Genomic DNA, 18,455 nt, shown 5'->3' with positions numbered 1-18,455 from the left:
TGTAGGAAGAGCTTCCAATAATTCTCCCACACTCACTGCCTCATGACTCTCCTTGTGCAGGTCAGAGGTCGAATCCCAATTTGCATGACTCTTAACATACCTAGGAGTATGTGGGGATGGTGGAGGAGAAACAAGGATAGGTGTGAAACAAGAATCAAATTTGTGCAAAAGACTTTTTCAGTCACCACATATAAATTGTCATTTCATAGGCCTCCCTGGTGGCGCAAGGGGTTGAGCACCTCACTGTGAGGCAATCCGCAGCCTCTGCAGTGTGAGTTCGATCCCCAGCCAGCCAGGGAGCAATCCACATGGTGAAGCAGTCCTCTGCTGTCTTGCCTGCTGCTCCCCTCAGCAGTGTATTTCGGTCAGTCTGCCTGTTCTGTTCCCCTCTGGCTCTGGTGAATCCTCTCACCCCCCACACCTCTGGCCTGTACCCCAGTTCTTATATGCATACATAAATAAATCTTTTTTTTTTTTTTTAAAGAAAGTTATCTGGACTGTACTTGCGACCTTTTGGTATTTGTGGTTTCCAAATAAATATCACCCGCATGTGAAGAGGCCAGAAAAGTATGCAGCTAAAATATGTAGGTAAATATTTTCAGGCAATTGATCAATAAAATATTTTCAGGCAACTGATCAATATTTTGCTGTTCTCTGGGTTTGTGATGTTTATGTTTTCTGTCAGATATTTTATTTAGTCATTTGTAGGAGTGATTAGTTTCCTCACTTAAAAATTTATTCTCATACCTGATTTTCTTTTCTTTTCTTAACGAGGACCCTCCAAGTTATATAAGCTTGATATCCATTTCTGGGTTTTCTTGACACCCTTTTAAAGATGAGGATACTGAGGCACAGCAAAGTAAAGTGACTTACCCAAGGCTGCTTGTCTAAGTGATGAAGCAGGTTTGGACACAGGCAATCTGACTTCACAGCCTCCTTTGAAGGGACACTGTGATAATTCAGTGAGATAAAAGGACATGAAACAAATGTTATAAATGGCAAAATTAAGATGATTCATAATTAAATGAAAGGTGGGTGCCTGTTCATCTGCTGGGGCTCAGTTCCTTAGGCAGAAGGAAGCAAGAAGCAGGGCTCCCCTATTATGTGCCAGGAACAGCTTGGAATTTGACAGCCAGGACCTCACTTTGTCCTCACAGCAGTCATTTGGGTAGGCATTATTGTCCCAAATGAAGTTCCTGGGGCCCACAGAGGCTTGGGGATCAACCGGAGAGTGATGGAGCCAGAAGCAGATGCCAAGGATGGTGATGGCCACCCAAGAGGGTGCTAGCACAAGGCTCATATGGCTGAGCCTACGAAGGCCCAGGGACATGGCATAGCCAGGACCTTCCCATCTGCTCTCACAACCCAGCCCCACGGTCTGGTACAGTGGAGCCATGTGGCTGGTAGCAGAACAAGATCTATGCCCGGATCATAAAAGGGCAACATCTGCAGGCTGCAGCAAGGTGGGAGTCCAGGTAGCCAGCAGCTCTGGCAAACTTAGGCCACACAGCTCTGGCTACAAAATTGGGCTGGTGGGTCCAGAATAAGCAAGGGGTTTGGAGTCAGGCAGGTCTGGGCTCTCTCTCTTCTTAGCGGTATGACCTTGGGCAAATCACTTCACCTCTTTGACTCTCAAAAGAATCTTGTCTCAGGGAGCTCTGAACATCAGAGTGGAAAGTGCCTGGCACACAGTAGTTATTCAATAAACAGCAGTCCTACTTTGTCATCATTCTGTGAGAGGTTCTCAATAGATATGGTCTGTCAGGAGCTCTGGGCTGTAGAGCAAGAGTTCTTAAGGATATTATTTCTTCAGGGTCCCCCAGAAATGGAGTCAGAAAGGGGACTTCTTAGAGGTGGTGGGAAAAGTCCTCCCAGCTCCTCAGGGAGCCTGTTCCTTACCGACTACAGGAGCAGGGCCCCAAGGTTAGGCAAACAAGCCAGTGATAAGGCACTTCCAGGTTGGGCCCTGTGTTCAAGGCTCATCCCACTCTGGAGCTGGCTTCCCGTTTAGCGAAAGTCCCACTCCTATGCACGTGCAAGACAGCACCAGTAGGGACACCTGCCACAACCGCCTGCTGATTGTGCACCTGAGGCCTTGGTGCCCTGGTACAGCCTGGGTTAATGACCCTGTTTATCCGCTTGAGTCATCCGATAAGGGCTAACCAGGCCAGCAGGTAGGCGGCCCGTGCCCTGCACCAACTTACTTCATTGACTGAAGCGCTATCAGCGCCACGTGGAGCTCCCAAGGCCCCTTCCCCCCACTTCCCTTCCAGTCCAGCCAGGATCAGTGTGTGTTTCTTTTTCTTTTTTTTTTTCAATGAACATGACTTCTAGAGTCAAGGTTGTTGGTAGTTCCCCCATCCCCCCAAGCCGGGATATAAATAGCACCCACAGCACAGAGCAGAGGGCCAGAGAGCAAGAGCAAGGAGGAAGGAGCAGATCCTGTCATGAGCTCCAGCCAGCCAGCAGCCTGCCCATGCCGGGGTGCTTCAGGTCGCCCAGCCATTCTATATGCACTTCTGAGGCCCAGCCTTGGGGCCAGGCCTCCTGGGCCCCCAGCCCGAAGCCACTGCCTATGCAAGCAGCACCGGCCGGTCCAGCTGTGCGCTCCCCATCGCACCTGCCGGGAGGCCTTGGATGTTCTGACCAAGATGGTGGTCTTCCTCAGGAACCTGCCGTCCTTCTGCCAGTTGCCCCCCCAGGATCAACGGCGGCTACTGCAGGGCTGCTGGGGCCCCCTCTTCTTGCTTGGGTTGGCACAAGACACTGTGACCTTCGAGGTGGCCGAGGCCCCAGTTCCCAGCATACTCAAAAAGATCCTGCTGCAGGAGCCCAACGGCAGTGCAGACAGAGGCCAGACGCAAGACCAGCCCCAGCCCTCACTGGCTGCGGTGCAGTGGCTTCAGTGCTGCCTGGAGTCCTTCTGGAGCCTGGAACTGAGCCCCAAGGAATACGCCTACCTAAAAGAAACCATCCTCTTCAACCCTGGTGAGCTCCTGGATGGGGGCCAAAGCTGGAGGGAGGCAGGGCCCTGCTGGGGAAGGCACTATCTAAGGACTTAAATCTGTTATCGTACTAAGTCCTTATTTTCATCAAGTAATCATCTCACAAAAGAGGCTCAGAGAGGCTAAGAGACTTGTTGAAGGTCACACAGCCAGGTAGAGGCAGGGCAGGAATGGGGACTCAGGTCTCTTCACTCCAGAGACTGACCCTTGACACTCTACCCATGAAACATGCTCTAACCCTCAGGGAAGGTGGGAGGGGGAGGGGAGGGAGGCAGGCCTAGCTGTACCTCAGTCCCAAGTAACACCCTGTGAGTTCAGAAAGCACCTAGAGAAGAGGAATGAAAACAAGAGGGCATGGCAGAGGAGGGGGGAGAAGTCTTTGTGAAATTCAGCCAGGAGACCAACAGATGGACACGGTGGGCTTTATAATCCCGAGAGCATCTGAGACGAGGATTCCCTGCCAAAAGGCGTTCATGGGATGTGTGAATTAGAGCAATTAATTATAATAACAAATGAATATTCATATTAGACTTACCATATGTTAGTCCAGTGCTAACAGTTTTATATATACTACCTTACTGAACCCATTGAAACCTCAGAACAAGCCTGAAATTATTAAGTGGTATTATTATTTTATTATGGCATTATTAAGTACTATTATTTTAAGTGGTCCTGCTATTGTCTCTTCTGAGAGGTACTATTATTATCCCCATTTTACAGACAAGGAAACTGAGGCACAGAAATTAAGTAACTTGCCCAAGATATGCAGCTAATAAGTAACAGTCTGGGATTCACACCAGCCTGGCTTTTACCATCACTCTATACTGCTTCTCCATAAATGGACAAATGAATAAAATGATAAATAAGCGGAGGAGGAAGTAATGGAGCCTCAGAGGCTGAGCAGCAGCTTTGGGTCATGGGCCAGCACATCTATGGTATTTGGGAGTGGGGTGCTCACCAGTCCTCTTTGCTCTCTCTGCCCGCAGATGAGCCAGGCCTTCACGCTTCCTCCCACATCAGGCACCTGCAGCAGGAGGCTCACCAGGTGCTGTGTGAGGTCCTGGAGCCCTGGTGGCCAGCAGGCCAAAGCCGCTTGGCGCATGTCCTCCTCATGACCTCTACCCTCAAGTCCATTCAGCCCAGCCTGCTGGTGGATCTCTTCTTTCGCCCTATCATTGGAGACATTGACATCGGCAATCTCCTCGAGGACATGCTTTGGCTTGGACACATGCACCCAAGCAGAGACCAGGCATAGGCTGGACAGACCTGGACAGCGCTGATCCAGCCTGGCTGTCCCCCCGAGATGCCCCTACCCTCCCAGAGGTGGCCGGTCTGTTCAGACAGTACACAGCTGCCCAGGAGCAAGCGGGGCTCAGGGGCGCGAACTCAACCACACCTCATCTTGGCCAAGCTGTCTGGCTGACTCTGGGGCCTCCAGAGCCTCTAGACCAAGACTCCTGCCCCTCCTGGGACAGGGATGGATGGAGTAACTGTTCATGGGGCCAGGAATCCTACTGACTTTGTACAGACTGACTTAAGTTATTGGTTTTTGTAATAAAAGGTGCAACACCCTCAGAGTCTGACACTGTGGTGTGTGCATATGGAAGGGACCGTCTCTCCTCTGGGGCCCTGCCCGAGCAAAGGGAGCCCAAGAGGAAGAAACCATGATATGTGGGAAGCCAGCCAGCAGGGCACTGGGATGTTAATTTTCCAGTGAAATGGTGGTTTCACTTCTGGGGAAGAGATCTATTTTGCCTGGGTCGGAATCCAGGGGCATGATCAGTTCAGGAACTCCTCACCTCCTTGCCTTTATCTTTTTTTTTTAAGATTTATTTTTACTTATTTATGCATACAAGAACTGGGGTGTAGACCAGAGGTGTGGAGAGTGAGAGGATTCACCAGAGACAGAGTGGGGAGCAGAACAGGTGGAGCTACTGAAAGACACTGTGAAGGGAGCAGCGGGCAAGAGAGGAGAGGTCTGCTGCGCCATGTGGGTAGCTCTCTGGTCGGGGATCAAACTCTTGCCGCATTGGCTGGTGATAGCTTGATAGCGCTGAGACTTGACTCCTGTGCCAGCAGGGAGGCCCTCCTTGCTTTTATCTATCTCACTGTCCCCAAACCCCCCACCGGTCCCTCCCCTTGATTCCTGCCCCCTACAGGCTCATTTTAACTCCATGAAAGTGGGCTCACAGCCAACAAAGAAATCCAAGCTGCCTGTGCCCAAACTGGAACAGACAAGGTCACTGGAATTTCTCCAATTTCTTTCACTTCTCCCCGGACTGCAGCCAGCAGAAGAGGAGAGTCGTTGTTCTCAATAGGAGGGGGCGAGGGCACCCAGGGCTGGCCTGGCAACTGTTTGGAGGCCAAGGTCAGCCCTAGGCGTAGCTGCCGCGCCAGCTGTTAGAATCTGAAACGTGTCCTTGACAGTTGTTCCCAGCTACCACCTGAGCGCTCTGGTGTTCCCTTCCGCTGCTCCTCTGCCCTGGCCCTTCTCCTGGAGCTCTAGAGGCAACGCCTGGCCTAGTGGTGGCCTCTGTGACTGCACCATTCCCTGCCAGGCTTGTGTGTGTTTGCACTGGTGGATGTCTGTGCCCTGCTGTTAAATATTTTGCATCTCACCCAGGTCAGGGTGACTGACCGCAGGGTGGGCAGGAGAGAATGATAACAACACACATGCCCATAGGACCCCCTTTAGGCCTCCTCCTTTCTCCAGCAATAAGGTCTGACCCAACCAGGCCCCACCCCCCTTCACCACCACAGTTTGGATTGTTCTCACGGGGGCCAAGTTAATTATTGCTTACAAGAGGTCATTCACTCAGGGACAACTGTCCAGGAGTCATCATTCAGACAGCTCCGAGGCCCCCAGGACCAGGACCACAGCTGAACTAGTCAAGGGTCCATTATGGGCACCCAGTGCCAGCCAGCAGCAAGGCACCCTCGTCCATCCCGCACCCGCTCACCGCTCAGATACCAGAATGAGACGAAGTGCAGCTCAGACCCCATGATAAAGACAGGTGCACTTTGGGCCTGCAACTTTCTCTCCCACACATGAAGGTGCACAACTCTGAAAGGCACACAAAGACCCATAAAACACCCTCCATCCTGCCCCCACACAGCTCAGGAGTGCACTGCCCAGACACGCTCACTCAGCGACCTCCACAGACCCAAACACACAACAGAGACAAGCACCCACCCAGGGTACACACCGCCTCCACCCTGCACCTGAGAGAGGGGCCCAGCCCAGAGGCACTCTCACACCAGCAAGCTCTTCACCCTCTGGGTGTCGCAGTGAAAGAAAAGTGGCCCCAACACAGGCAGTTCAGTGTCTTCAGGGTCAACCCAGAGCCTGCAAATCCAGCCAAACTACCCTGCCTGGCATTCAGGGCCACAACTAACCAATCACCCCCTTTTCTCATGGTGACCCCAACATCCATCCCTGTGCTATAACTCCCCTCAGCCAGGACCTAATCAAATCCCCAAATAGAAGTATCCTTTAGAACCCAGATCAAGTGTTGCCTCCCCTCATCTCCTCCCAGTTCCCCAGACCTCCCAGACCCAGGCCGCAGGCCCCCAGGCACCTCTCCCTGGCCTGCCCTTGCCAGGCCCTGGCACACAATGCTCCATCTCACCTTGCAGACATGACACCACTGCTGTGAGTAACATAAGCCTGGTCTCCCACAGGAGACAAATCCAGCAGATTTGGGGATTTGGGATCATTCTACCTTTTATGTCCTTTCACTCCCTTCCTCAGTAGTTAACTGCTGCATCTCTCTGAACCCCAGGCTGAGTCTTCCAGCCTTCACCCCTCCCTTCTTCAATACCGAACAGCTTCAACCCTTAAAAAGCTCCTCTCCACTCCCACGCCAGCCTTTCTCTCTCAGCTTAGCAAATGTTTCCATCATCCAAATAGCTTCTCTTATCAGCCTACCTTGCTCCTACCGTGCTTCTCCTCCACGTGGTTGGGAGTGACACTTCCATCTGTTTCTCTTGGGTCACTCTATGCCTTACCTGCAAGCCTCTGCAAAGAACATAAAGACAAATAGAACAAAACAAAGGAGAGAATTGTAGTCCAATGTCATAAAGGCAATAGTGCTTTCTCCATGCAGTCTTCCCCAAGGCGTAGCTTTGAATATCCACTACCAAAGCCTTAGGAGTGGAACCTGTGTCTCTGGGAAAAAGAGGAAACAGACTCAAGGTCTGAACAGACTGTGGCCTGTCCAGGGACTTGAACTCAGGCTTGTATGACTTTGGTGGCTGGGTTCTCTGGACTGGAGTGAGTCTCAACCAAGATCAGGGTGTCTGGAGCAAGCTCTGCCACTGAGACTGACCATTTACCCTCTCAGCCATGACCCTTGTCCTCAGGCCCAGCCAGAGATGACTCAGGAAAGCATGACTGTGGCACTGGGTCAGCCTCAGGTATCATTTTATTATCATAACTATCTCTACTTTCATTAGCTAATTCATTGCTTATTAAGCAGTCAGGCCACTGACTTGCGTGCAGACACATCCTGTCCTTGGGGAAGTCACATATCCTAAAACCTGTGATGCCGCAAAAGCCAGTGGCCACTATCCATCCATCCATTTAGTCCCTCATTCAACATCTCTCTTGCTCTCCACTAGCACCAGACCCTGCACTAGATGCCAGGTCAGAGATATGGGGCACAGAATAAAAAGCTGTGACCCCTGAATTCATTGAACATCCTCTCTATGGCAGAGAGAGACATATGAGTAATTACAATATAGCATGGCCTGAGCAGAGAGAGAGGGATGTACAACAGGAGCTAAGAAGAGAGTGCTTAAATCTGTGGTGATGGGAAAATACTATACCCAAGTGGTAAAGGGGTTTGGGAATAGGGGTTTGCCATGCAAGTCAGGGGATGGGCATTCCAGACAAAGGGGGTAATGGGGGTGAAAACACAGAGGTACCAGAGAGCAAGGGTGCTCAGCTAATGAGTGATCTGGGGCAACTGGAGCCCAGGGCTGCAACATATGGACAGAAGTGGACAGGGACAATGTCACAGAAAAAGGCAGCAGAAAAAGACGTTCCCAATAAAACTGATGGAGACCACGGGCAAGGTCTCAGGTAACAAAGTTAACAAAGGGGACTTCCTGTTCCTCACCGGTCATTCGGGGAAGATATTAAACACCTTAAGGATCATGTCATTTAATTTTCCCAATACCTTTGTGCTGTAAGTACTATCCTTATCTCCATTTCATAAAGAAAAAACCAAGGCACAAAAAGGTTAAGTAACTTGCTCAAGGTTACACAGTTAACACATAGCAGAGTCAAGATTTGATTTAGGAGGTCTGGATTTAGGGCCTCTGCTCTTAAATACTATGCTTTCTTGTATTTTTAAAGACCAAGGATCGCGCCTCCCCTGGTGGCGCAGTGGTTGAACGCTGGGCTGTAAAGCTGCCTGCAGCCTCGGCAGCGCCGGTTCGATCCCCGGCTGATCCCCGGCCACCAGAGGAGGGCCCCACATGGCCCGCAGACCTCTCCTGCCGCCCGCTGCTCCCCTCAGCAGTGTACTTCGGTCCGTCTGCCTGCTCTGCTCCCTGCTCTGGCTCTGTATGTATAAACCAACAAATAAATAAATAAATCTTTAAAAAATAAAAAAATAAAAAGCTTTAAACAAAATAAGGTCAGGGATGATTACCTGGAGGGCAAATAATAGCATCTAGACTCCCTCCCACCCTCATCTTTCTATAAGGTAAAGCAAGAGTGAAAACCTATTCTTAGCTACCTTTGGGTTTAAGTTTTTGATGAAAAATGTGGGCTGTGTGTTCTCTCCCTGGACAGAGTCCCAGCCACGCTGTGCAGCCCGTCCTCGTGTAGTGCCAGGAATACTCATTCTGTCAAAGACGATATACTAACACCATAGCAGGTCTTTTTTTTTTTTTTCCCCTAAAGATTTATTTATTTATACAAGAACGGGGTAGAGGCCAGATGCGCGGGAGGGTGAGAGGATTCACCAGAGCCAGAGCGGGGAGCAGAACAGGCAGACTGACGAAGCACACTGCTGAGGGGAGCAGCGGGCGGCAGGAGAGGTCTGCGCGCCATGTGGGACCCTCGCCCCGCGGCCGGGGATCGAACCTGCGCTGCAGAGGCTGAGGGCGGCTTCACAGTGCGGCGCTCAACCACCTGCGCCACCAGGGAGTCCCAGGAGGTCTTTTTCTTAATGATTTTGGTAGTTCACCAATATGTTTTGGAAGAGTAAATAGATAAACAACTTAAAAGGTTCTCAACTGAAGAACTGAGGTTTGAGAGATCCCATCAACTAAAACTCTTAAAAATTGCCTTTCCAGCAAGCTTCTAATGTGATCCTCAATAAGGCCTCAAAAATGTTCCGTAAGCCCATTTCTCAGCCATCATCGTCGGCCGTCCTCTGTGGAAACGTAGGAGAAGGACTTCTCAGCACCTTCCCGCTCAGAGTTTTACAGCCACAAACCAAGCGGCGGCCTCACAGGCGCACAGTATCGCAACGCGAAAGCCCGAGCGCTTCTGGCGATATTCTCGCGAGAGTTGGTTCCAGCCGATCATGTGACGACCCATCATGGCGGCGCCCAGCGAGGCGGAGGAAGAAGCGGTAGTTTATTTAATAGTTGGTGGTATCCCCTCTGGATTGCGCTCAGCCCAGCTGCGGAGCTACTTTAGTCAGTTTCGGGAACAGCGCGACTGTGGCTTCCTCTGTTTCCACTACCGGCATCGGCCTGAGCGAGCTCCTCCCCAGGCTGCTCCCCACTCTTCCATAACTCCTGACGGCCAAGTTCTCGGCCAAACTTCAGTAACCGATGCTCCTGCTGTTTCCACTCGGGATTCTGCCCCTGCCCAGACCCGCACTTGTTGCTGCGTCATCTCGGTACGGGGGGCGGCTCAAGCCCAGAGGTTTCTTCGTATGTATTCGGGCCGCCGGTGGTTGGATCCTCAGGGGATTTGGTTGCCTGGCCGCTGTTTCATCCGCAGACTTCGGCTACCTACTGAGCCTTCAGGTACGAGTGGGAAAGATAATAGATTGACCCCAAAACAAAGGTAACTTTCCTGAGGGGTGGTGAGGGTTAGTCAGGTATCTGATTACGACTTTGTAGACGTTTAAGTAATTCCTGGACAGAGAGCATCAGGCTCAACTGCACGTTAGTTTAACGTATGGTTGAAAAACCTGAAAGAATCCTGTTCGAATGATCCTGTATTTCCCGATTTGTTAGGACTCCTTGGAGATCCATTTCTTTATCTGAGGGGTTCATTTTTCCGACACAGGAGGAAAAAAGAAAGTCAGATTTCTTACTGTCTTTTTGTCTTTCTTCCATTGCACTCTTCCTGCTACCTACTCGACCCTCTTTTGGCAAGATGCAAATGAAGAGACGCGTCTTTTCTTTCTCAGGATACCTCCTTTTCTCCCATTTCACATTTCACCTCTCAAATCTGTTATAGGACAGGGAGAGGGGCAGCCCAAACCCCGCAAACCTGCCTATTCTAAATGGGTTCTGCCATCCGCCGCATCAACACAAAACATAGGAGACTTTAATGGGAAGGAACTTTAATAAAACTAGGAAACAATACAGGTAAGGCAAAGAGTCTGGTTTCTAAATAAAGCACCCACAGCTACCCGTCCCCTCGTGGGTAAAAGTCCATCCATATGGGATCGGCCCAGAGCAAGGCCCCAAAGCCTGCCACAAGTCTAAAGCATCTTCCAGTGGGGACCCACAGAAAAGGGTCAGAAACTACCAGACAAGCCCGGAAGGAAAAGAGCAAAATCAACATCAAGATAAAAGCTGTCGGGCCTCCCGGGTGGCACAGCGGTTGATCGCTGGGTTGCGATGCTGCCCGCAGCTGGTTCGATTCTCAGCTGCTCCCTGGCCACTGGAGGAGGATCCCACATGGCGCGCAGACCTCTCCTGCCGCCCGCTGCTCCCCTCAGCAGTGTACTTCGGTCCTTCTGCCTGCTCTGCAACCCACTCTGGCTCTGGTGAATTTTCTCACCCTCCCACGCTTCTGACTGTACCCAGTGCTTGTATAAATAAAAAAATAAATCTTTAAAAAAAAAAAAGATAAAAGCTGTCATTGTCTCCTCCCCATGGGTCTCACCCACATCTGTGTCACCCAGTCCATGACCAAAAGACAAGCGCAGTTTCTTCACGTGTCTCTAGGCTCCATGCGCCTCCTCCAGGTCTCCTGGCTCCATCCTGCTTCCTTCCTCAGTCTCCTCTGCCGCTTCTCCTCTTCCTGCTCAGCTCCACCCTCCCTTGGGTGCGGCAGGGAACCTGGAACTTTCCCCTTTCCTGGGGACCACCCTGTTACAATTTCACATTATCTATCACTTTGATAGATAACAGGAAACATCGTAGTGTCATCCAATTCACTCATGCTGTTATAGAGCGGCCCCGATATTGAACGGGTTCCTGGCTGTGGGTCCACACCTGCGCGCTTAAAAGGGACTTATTAATACTCCACTACTGGCACACACAAAAGGTTAATAAAAGGTTTATTTACAAGGGAAAAGGAAATAAGGAAAATGTACAACTCAGGGAGAAAATAGGGAAATAAAGTCTTTTTTTTTTTTCTATATTTTTGCACTACTTTTTTTTTTTTAATAGAGGCATGTTTTATTTATTTGTTTGTTTGTTTGTACATGCACTGGGTACAGTCAGAAGTGCGGGAGGGTGAGAGAATTCACCAGAGCCAGAGCAGGGAGCAGAGCAGGCAGAAGGACCGAAGTACACTGCTGAGGGGAGCAGCGGGCGGCAGGAGAGGTCTGCGCGCCATGTGGGACCCTCCTCCGGTGGCCGGGGAGCAGCCAGGGATCGAACCGGCGCCGCAGAGGCCGCGGGCAGCTTTGCAAGCCAGCGCTCAACCGCTGCGCCACCGGGGAGGCCCGGGAAATAAAGTCTTTAATGCGTCCTACCCGATCCGACAACCTGGAAACCCCAAATCACTCTCAGAGCTGGCCAGATGCTGCTAGCTGGTGGAAAGCCAAAATGGGGGACCCCCCAAAGCCCACGTGTCTGCCTTTTATATCAACCTGGCCTTTCTAAGCCTTTCTAAGCTTAACCCCACCCTCAGTTCCCAGCTACCTTCCCTTTGGTGGGGATGGGATTTGGAGTTCCCAGTGTCTTTGGCTTTGGCCTGGGGTGGGGGTGGAGTCCACAAAGCCTGTATGGAATTAGCTTTAGGACATCCTTTTCCCCCTAACAATTCGACAAATGCTTATGTTGATAGATCTAGTGTGACTCTCACTCCTATACAGAAAACAGTTGGACACAATCTGTTCAGAATCCAAAGAGGAAGACAATTTTGAAAAAGTAATTGTCACAGAGACACCATTCTATTTTTGTCCTGAAGAATTTTCATTCAATTATGTATACATAACAGAAAATAAAACTTTTCCACAAATATTCTCAAGGCTTACAATTATCCAAAAATGACAAAAGTAAAAGCAGGAAAAATGGTAAACAAATGGCAGGTAAATCAATTTGATTCTGCTCTTAAAAAGATTTTAAAAATCAGATAATTTAGTTCAAAACGTGCATTAAATGACAACTGCTGGTGTATTTACTTGATTAGAAATGAAGACCAATAATATAATAAAGCCCTGTGAGCACATTTATCTGGAACACTCCCCTCAGTGTGTGTACGCTAAAACGTAGTGATGCCATTCTAATTGTTAACATTACTGAGCACTTCCTGTGTACAGGGCTCTGTTCTAAGCCTTTCATTTTCATATTGACTCCTCACAACAATCCTACATGGTAGGAGGTATTATTACTCATTTTATAGGTGAGGAAACTGAGGGATGCCCAGAGTTACAGAGCTAGTCAGTAGCAGAATAACAATACAAACCTAGGGAGATTTTGCTGCAGGGTCTGTGCTCTTTATCACCAAGTCCTGTGAGATGATAAAGAAGGGAGAAAAGAATTTCCTAGAGGGATCAGAAAATGTGGCTTTTCATTTGGATCTTAACAGATAAACAAAAGTTTGTAGGAAAGAGTGGTGTTTAAAGTAAATGGATCTGCAAAGACAAAAACATGTGCAAGCCTGTGAAACTTTTGGGCATGTTAAACTGTTTGGTATGGTTGGAGCACATGGCAGGATGGTATGTGTGGGGTGCAGGTTGGTGGCAGTTGAGAACAAAAAAGTCAGCTAGAACCAGATCTGAAAGAAGCTTGTATGCTTACTGTGCTTATGAGAAATGGCATGAAAATATTAGGTGGTTCTGATCAGAGAATGGAGGAAGGGACTCTGGAGAAGTTTGCAAGGGAGGAACAGGCTAAAGGATTTATACCTTGACTGATTGCTGGCTCAAGTGTTGCTGAAGGCTTATAGGTTTCAAGAGCTATTCTTTTCCCTCTGTCCCAAGGTTCGGGCTCCTTTCCCTTCAAGACACGGAAGGAGCAGCAGAGTCGGAAAGCCAACGATGAAGCCTTCACTCTGGCCGACCTGAGGCAATTGCCAGAGCTCAACCCACCAGTGCTGATGCCCAATGGGAATGTGGGGACTCCCTTAAGGGTCTTTTTGGAGTTAATTCGGGCCTGCCGCTTACCCCCTCGGATCATCACTCAGCTGCAGCTCCAGTTTCCCAAGACAGGTTCCTCCAGGCGCTATGGCAATGTACCCTTCAAGTATGAGGAATCCGAGACTGTGGAGCAGGAAGAGCATGTGTACACGGCCGAGGGCGAGGAAATACCCCAGGGAAGCAGCCTGGCAGATACACCAGCCAGCCCCTGTGGAGAGCCGGAGGAGACAGAGGAGAAGGAGGAGGAAGAGTCGTGGCTCTCAGATGACGTGAGTGCAGTAAACCACCCTGTTCTGTTGGCAGCGCAGAGGCCAGGGCATTCGTAATTCCACTCTCCAATTGTATAAGAGTTCTCAACCTGAGGCCCTGAGGAGGGTTCCAAGGAATGACAATTCCCTGAATATAAAACTGTATTTGCACATGCAGATACACATTTCTTTTTTTTTTTTTTTTTTTTTTTTTTTAATAGAGGCATGTTTTATTTATTTATTTATTTGTTTGTTTGTTTTGTTTATACATGCACTGGGTACAGTCAGAAGCGCGGGAGGGTGAGAGAATTCGCCAGAGCGGGGAGCAGAGCAGGCAGAAGGACCGAAGTACACTGCTGAGGGGAGCAGCGGGCGGCAGGAGAGGTCTGCGCGCCATGCGGGACCCTCCTCTGGTGGCCGGGGAGCAGCCGGGGATCGAACCGGCGCCGCAGAGGCCGCGGGCAGCCTCGCAACCCAGCGCTCAACCGCTGCGCCACCGGGGAGGCCCCAGATACACATTTCTTTGGGGAGAAGGGCCAGAAGATTCTTAAAGGGGTCTTGTTTTTATTGCCTCAGAAGGAATATGGGGTTCCTTTTCATAGATGACAAACTAGTGACCAAGATTTCTAAGGAAGCAGAGGCAGCCTGGTTGTAACCCAGTTCCCTTTGGTGCTTGTATGCCCTGAGTGCTTTCATTATGTGGCTAAGAAGTTGCCTTTGTTTTCTCAAGTCTGAGTCACCTTGAGTCTGTGGATTAAGCACTAACTTTATCAATGAAAGGGACATTTCTTCTACTTCCCTCTCCAAACATACTTGTTCATCCATAAAATCAGAAGAGGTGTGATTTGTTGGGAAAACTATGTATACTCTGGGTAAAATGCAATTCACCCATGTCTTCAAAGCTCCCAGGCCAGGTTGCTAACACATCTGGACCACATGCTGAGTGTGGTATCATCGGGACTTTTCTCCAACACCTGCTCTGTAGCCGTGATTCCTGAGGCCTCACTGAGTTAAACCAGGCCAGGAGCACCCAGGGATTCAAGCTAAGAGTCATCCTATCATTCCACAAGTCCAGTCAGTTATAAAACAGGGTTGCTCAGGATTCTAAAGACACCTGAGACCCATCTTCTTCCTCAGAGCTGAAAAATCTCCCTGAGGAGAGAGGACCAGCATCTGGAGAAGGCTGCATGGTGTGGTGACTTGGGTTTGGATGTTGGCTCTATCAGTCCTTGGTGTCTGTCTTGGGAAGATTAATCCTTTGAATCCAGGTTCCTTCATCCGTAGAATGGGAGTAATGGTACTTACCACACAGGGGAGTGGGGCTAATTAAAGAGCTAAGTTATGAGAAAGGCCTGATGAAGTGTTCTTTTCCCTTTTTGCTTTGTGATAATGTATAACTCACGTTAGCATACCTCTCAGGACGATGACCGGGGTGAGGAATGGGAACGGCATGAAGCACTGCACGAGGACGTGACCCGGCAGGAGCGCACCTCTGAGCGGCTCTTTGAGGAGGAGATCGAGCTCAAGTGGGAGAAGGGTGGCTCTGGCCTGGTGTTCTACACGGATGCCCAGTTCTGGCAGGAGGAGGAAGGAGGTATGCTAATGTGAGTGGTCCCCCTGCATTCACTTGGGGGCTCACTTGGGGCTCTTGGTTCCATGCAGTGGATTCCCTGGCAGCAGGCCCAAGCAAAGGGCCAGAGAAGAGGCTTATGTGGATTGCACATGAAAGATCAATTCCCGTTTTAGGGGTGGAGGAGATTAGATGGAGAGAAACTGCTCTCCTCACACCCCTCCCAGAGGAGAGATTTCAAAATACAATTAAAAAACCCCAAGTTCTAGAACAAATGTGTAACTCTAGCTCTGACTCTCCACATGGCTGAGACCTTAACTCTGCTTGATGCTTTTATGTCCCTGCAGATTTTGATGAACAGACAGCTGATGACTGGGACGTGGACATGAGTGTGTACTACGACAGAGGTACTGGGCCAGGGCTGCAGTAATGAGGGATGGAACTAGTGCCCTGGTCTGGTTACCAGACCTGCTGAGCAGAGGCTGAGATGGGACCAGTTCCCTTAAGTAGCCCGCTGAGAGTGTTCCTGTCTTACAATGTCTCTAGGTGAGTTCCCTCAGTGCAGGTAGTAGGCAGAGCCTTTTTCTTTCATTGTGGAGGAGGAAGGACCTGTGCAGACAGCTCTCAGGGCACTCGTTCTGACAGGCAGGCCCTAGTTGATTGGGAGAGTCAGGAGTTACAGCTTCAGTTGAGTTGATTCTGGAGTCAAAAATTACTTGCTTGTGATGGAGGTGGGAGGCGGAGAAGACCTAATTCGGTCTCTAGTGGGTCAGCTCTTTCGCTTTCCTGCAACAGAGTTTCCTCATGTGTGAGATGGGAGAGCCAGGGTTCCTACTCTTGGTGAATTCCCAGTCTAATGAGAGATAATAATAAGGCAACAGAAGATACTTCAGTCAATTTTGTAAGAGGTCCTAGACACCTGAATTGCCCCTTCTGCTGAGATCCTTCTGCAAACTTGGCTCTGGTTCTTCAGATGGTGGAGACAAGGATGCCCGAGACTCTGTCCAGATGCGCCTGGAACAGAGACTCCGTGATGGCCGGGAGGATGGCTCTGTGATCGAACGCCAGGTGGGCACCTTTGAGCGCCACACCAAGGTGAGCACTGTGCCCAGCCCATTGATCCCTCCTTTCCTTCTCTAACCTCATCTCCCCTGCCCCCCACCTCCAGGAGCCCCATCTCTTGAATCTCTCTATTGCCTCTGCAGGGCATCGGGAGGAAGGTGATGGAGCGGCAGGGATGGGCTGAGGGCCAGGGCTTGGGCAGCCAGTGTTCAGGGGTGCCGGAGGCCCTGGATAGTGATGGCCAGCACCCCAGATGCAAGCGTGGACTGGGGTGAGTGTGGTTGGGGGACCTCCCTAGCAGGCCCAAGTAGCCTTTTAGCTGTGCCCTGGTTTTCTCCTTCCCTCTGGTAGTGGGATGGGTGCTGGAGGCTCGCAGGGGATAGAGCAAAGCAGAGTTAGAAGGAAAAATTAGGTCTAGTACTTTCTTCTTTTTTTTTTTTTTTTAAATGTAGATTGAATGATTGACTTTATTGTCAAGATAGCCCCAATGTTTTTTTTCTTTCAATCTTGAGTGAAGTCACCGTCATCCTCCCCCTTGGGACTTCCATGGGTTCTTCTTCTTTTTTTTTTTTTTTTAATAGAGGCATGTTTTTATTTATTTATTTGTTTGTTTGTTTTGTTTATACATGCACTGGGTACAGTCAGAAGCGTGGGAGGGTGAGAGAATTCACCAGAGCCAGAGCAGGGAGCAGAGCAGGCAGAAGGACCGAAGTACACTGCTGAGGGGAGCAGCGGGCAGCAGGAGAGGTCTGTGCACCATGCGGGACCCTCCTCCAGTGGCCGGGGAGCAGCTGGGTATTGAACCGTTGCTGCAGAGGCCGCAGGCAGCTTCGCAACCCAGCGCTCAACCACTGCGCCACCGGGGAGGCCCCTTTTTTCTTCTTTGACAAGCTCTAAGACTTGATAGGATCATTGACCTACTGGGGACATCATTCCCCCTGGTGTGAGGAGTTTGGACTTGATTGCTGTTAGCCTCACTGTAAGTTCAGCATCATGCCAGTTGTACTGAACTTTGTGTACTGTTTACAATGAAAGCGGTGTGTGAGGGCCCCGGAAGCTGGAGCTGTTAACCATAAGGGGGCTACAGAGCAGAGATCCGGACTTTTAAAGGCTCTGACTTTGGGACAAACCAGATATGCAGTAGCTTCTTAGTAGCTCTTTCCCTTTCCTCTCCTAACCCCTTATTGGGATTAGAGAGAACAGGCCTCTTCATTGAGACCCTTTTTTAATCCAGGTACCATGGAGAGAAGCTGCAGCCATTTGGGCAGCTGAAGAGGCCCCGACCAACTGGCCTGGGGCTCATCTCCACTATCTATGATGAGCCCCTACCCCAGGACCAGGGGGAGTCGCTGCTGCGCCGCCAGCCTCCCACTAGCATGAAGTTTCGGACAGATGTGGCTTTTGTGAGGGGGTGCAGCACCTCAGAGCCTGAGTGATAGGCTTGAGGGTTTCTCAGGCAGCATCGCTAACTGCAGAGCCGCGGCCCTCCGCCCCGGCCTATCTTCCATGGACGCATAAAGGAGTCTGGGAGCAGCAATCCCTGTGGCTTGTTTACGGTGCTTTGTTCTGAACTTGCCATCCAGTTCTCTACCTCCAGGACATTTTTACAAGAAGTCCCCTCCGCTCCCCTTTGATATTAGGGTTTAAGCCCCTCTCCTCCTTGGTCTTCTAACCTTAGTCCCAGTTTGGCCTGGCTCATCCAGCCCCCGCAGTACCTTGGAAAGCTGAAGTGACTGGGGTTATCAGCACAGCCTTCTCTGGGGGGGTGGTAAGGAGAGGAATCTACGAAGGTCAGAAGAGAGAAAAGGACCTGGAGGAGACGACTCGCGGCTCCGGCTGAGCCGGCCTCGGGGCGGGCCCGCCACTGCCCCGCCCGCCGCCGGCTGGTGTCTGGCTGCGGAGGGTCCGCGGGAGGCGGCCCAGGTCTGCGGCCTAACGGGAGAATAAACAAGTTTTTTACGGGATTTTCGTTCTCTTCTAACTCGGGGCTGGAGGCGGGCGTCCGAGGCCCCGGCCGGAGCAGCGGCGCGCGCGGCCACGCCCTCGCCGTGGGGCGGGACTT

General features: G+C 50.6%; 2 protein-coding genes across 3 annotated transcripts; both read left to right on the top strand.

Moving 5' to 3' along the window:
* Positions 1 to 2,405: 2,405 nt before the first annotated feature.
* NR0B2 (nuclear receptor subfamily 0 group B member 2) lies at positions 2,406 to 4,575 on the top strand. Its single transcript, XM_037501051.2, has 2 exons — positions 2,406 to 2,988; positions 3,992 to 4,575. The coding sequence occupies exons 1-2, from the start codon at positions 2,448 to 2,450 to the stop codon at positions 4,258 to 4,260; spliced, it is 810 nt and encodes a 269-aa protein (XP_037356948.1). The 5' UTR covers positions 2,406 to 2,447; the 3' UTR covers positions 4,261 to 4,575.
* Positions 4,576 to 9,530: 4,955 nt separating this feature from the next.
* On the top strand, positions 9,531 to 18,239 carry GPATCH3 (G-patch domain containing 3). Of its 2 annotated transcripts, none has more exons than XM_037501047.1 (7): positions 9,531 to 9,995; positions 13,358 to 13,782; positions 15,181 to 15,355; positions 15,679 to 15,738; positions 16,305 to 16,426; positions 16,537 to 16,664; positions 17,628 to 18,239. In XM_037501047.1, exons 1-7 carry the CDS (start codon positions 9,560 to 9,562, stop codon positions 17,827 to 17,829), a joined length of 1,548 nt encoding a protein of 515 aa, XP_037356944.1. In that variant the 5' UTR covers positions 9,531 to 9,559; the 3' UTR covers positions 17,830 to 18,239. The 2 variants fall into 2 exon arrangements, with proteins under 2 accessions (XP_037356944.1, XP_037356942.1); XM_037501045.2 differs by having other exon boundaries at positions 9,547 to 9,995; positions 15,169 to 15,355.
* The last annotated feature ends 216 nt before the right edge of the window (positions 18,240 to 18,455 follow it).

The sequence above is a fragment of the Talpa occidentalis genome, unplaced genomic scaffold (genome assembly GCF_014898055.3).
Source record: "Talpa occidentalis isolate TD23 unplaced genomic scaffold, MPIMG_talOcc4v2.1 talOcc4.9, whole genome shotgun sequence".
NCBI lineage: Eukaryota > Metazoa > Chordata > Mammalia > Eulipotyphla > Talpidae > Talpa > Talpa occidentalis.
Note: the sequence above shows the minus strand (reverse complement) of the source record. Positions and strands in the feature narration are given on the sequence as shown.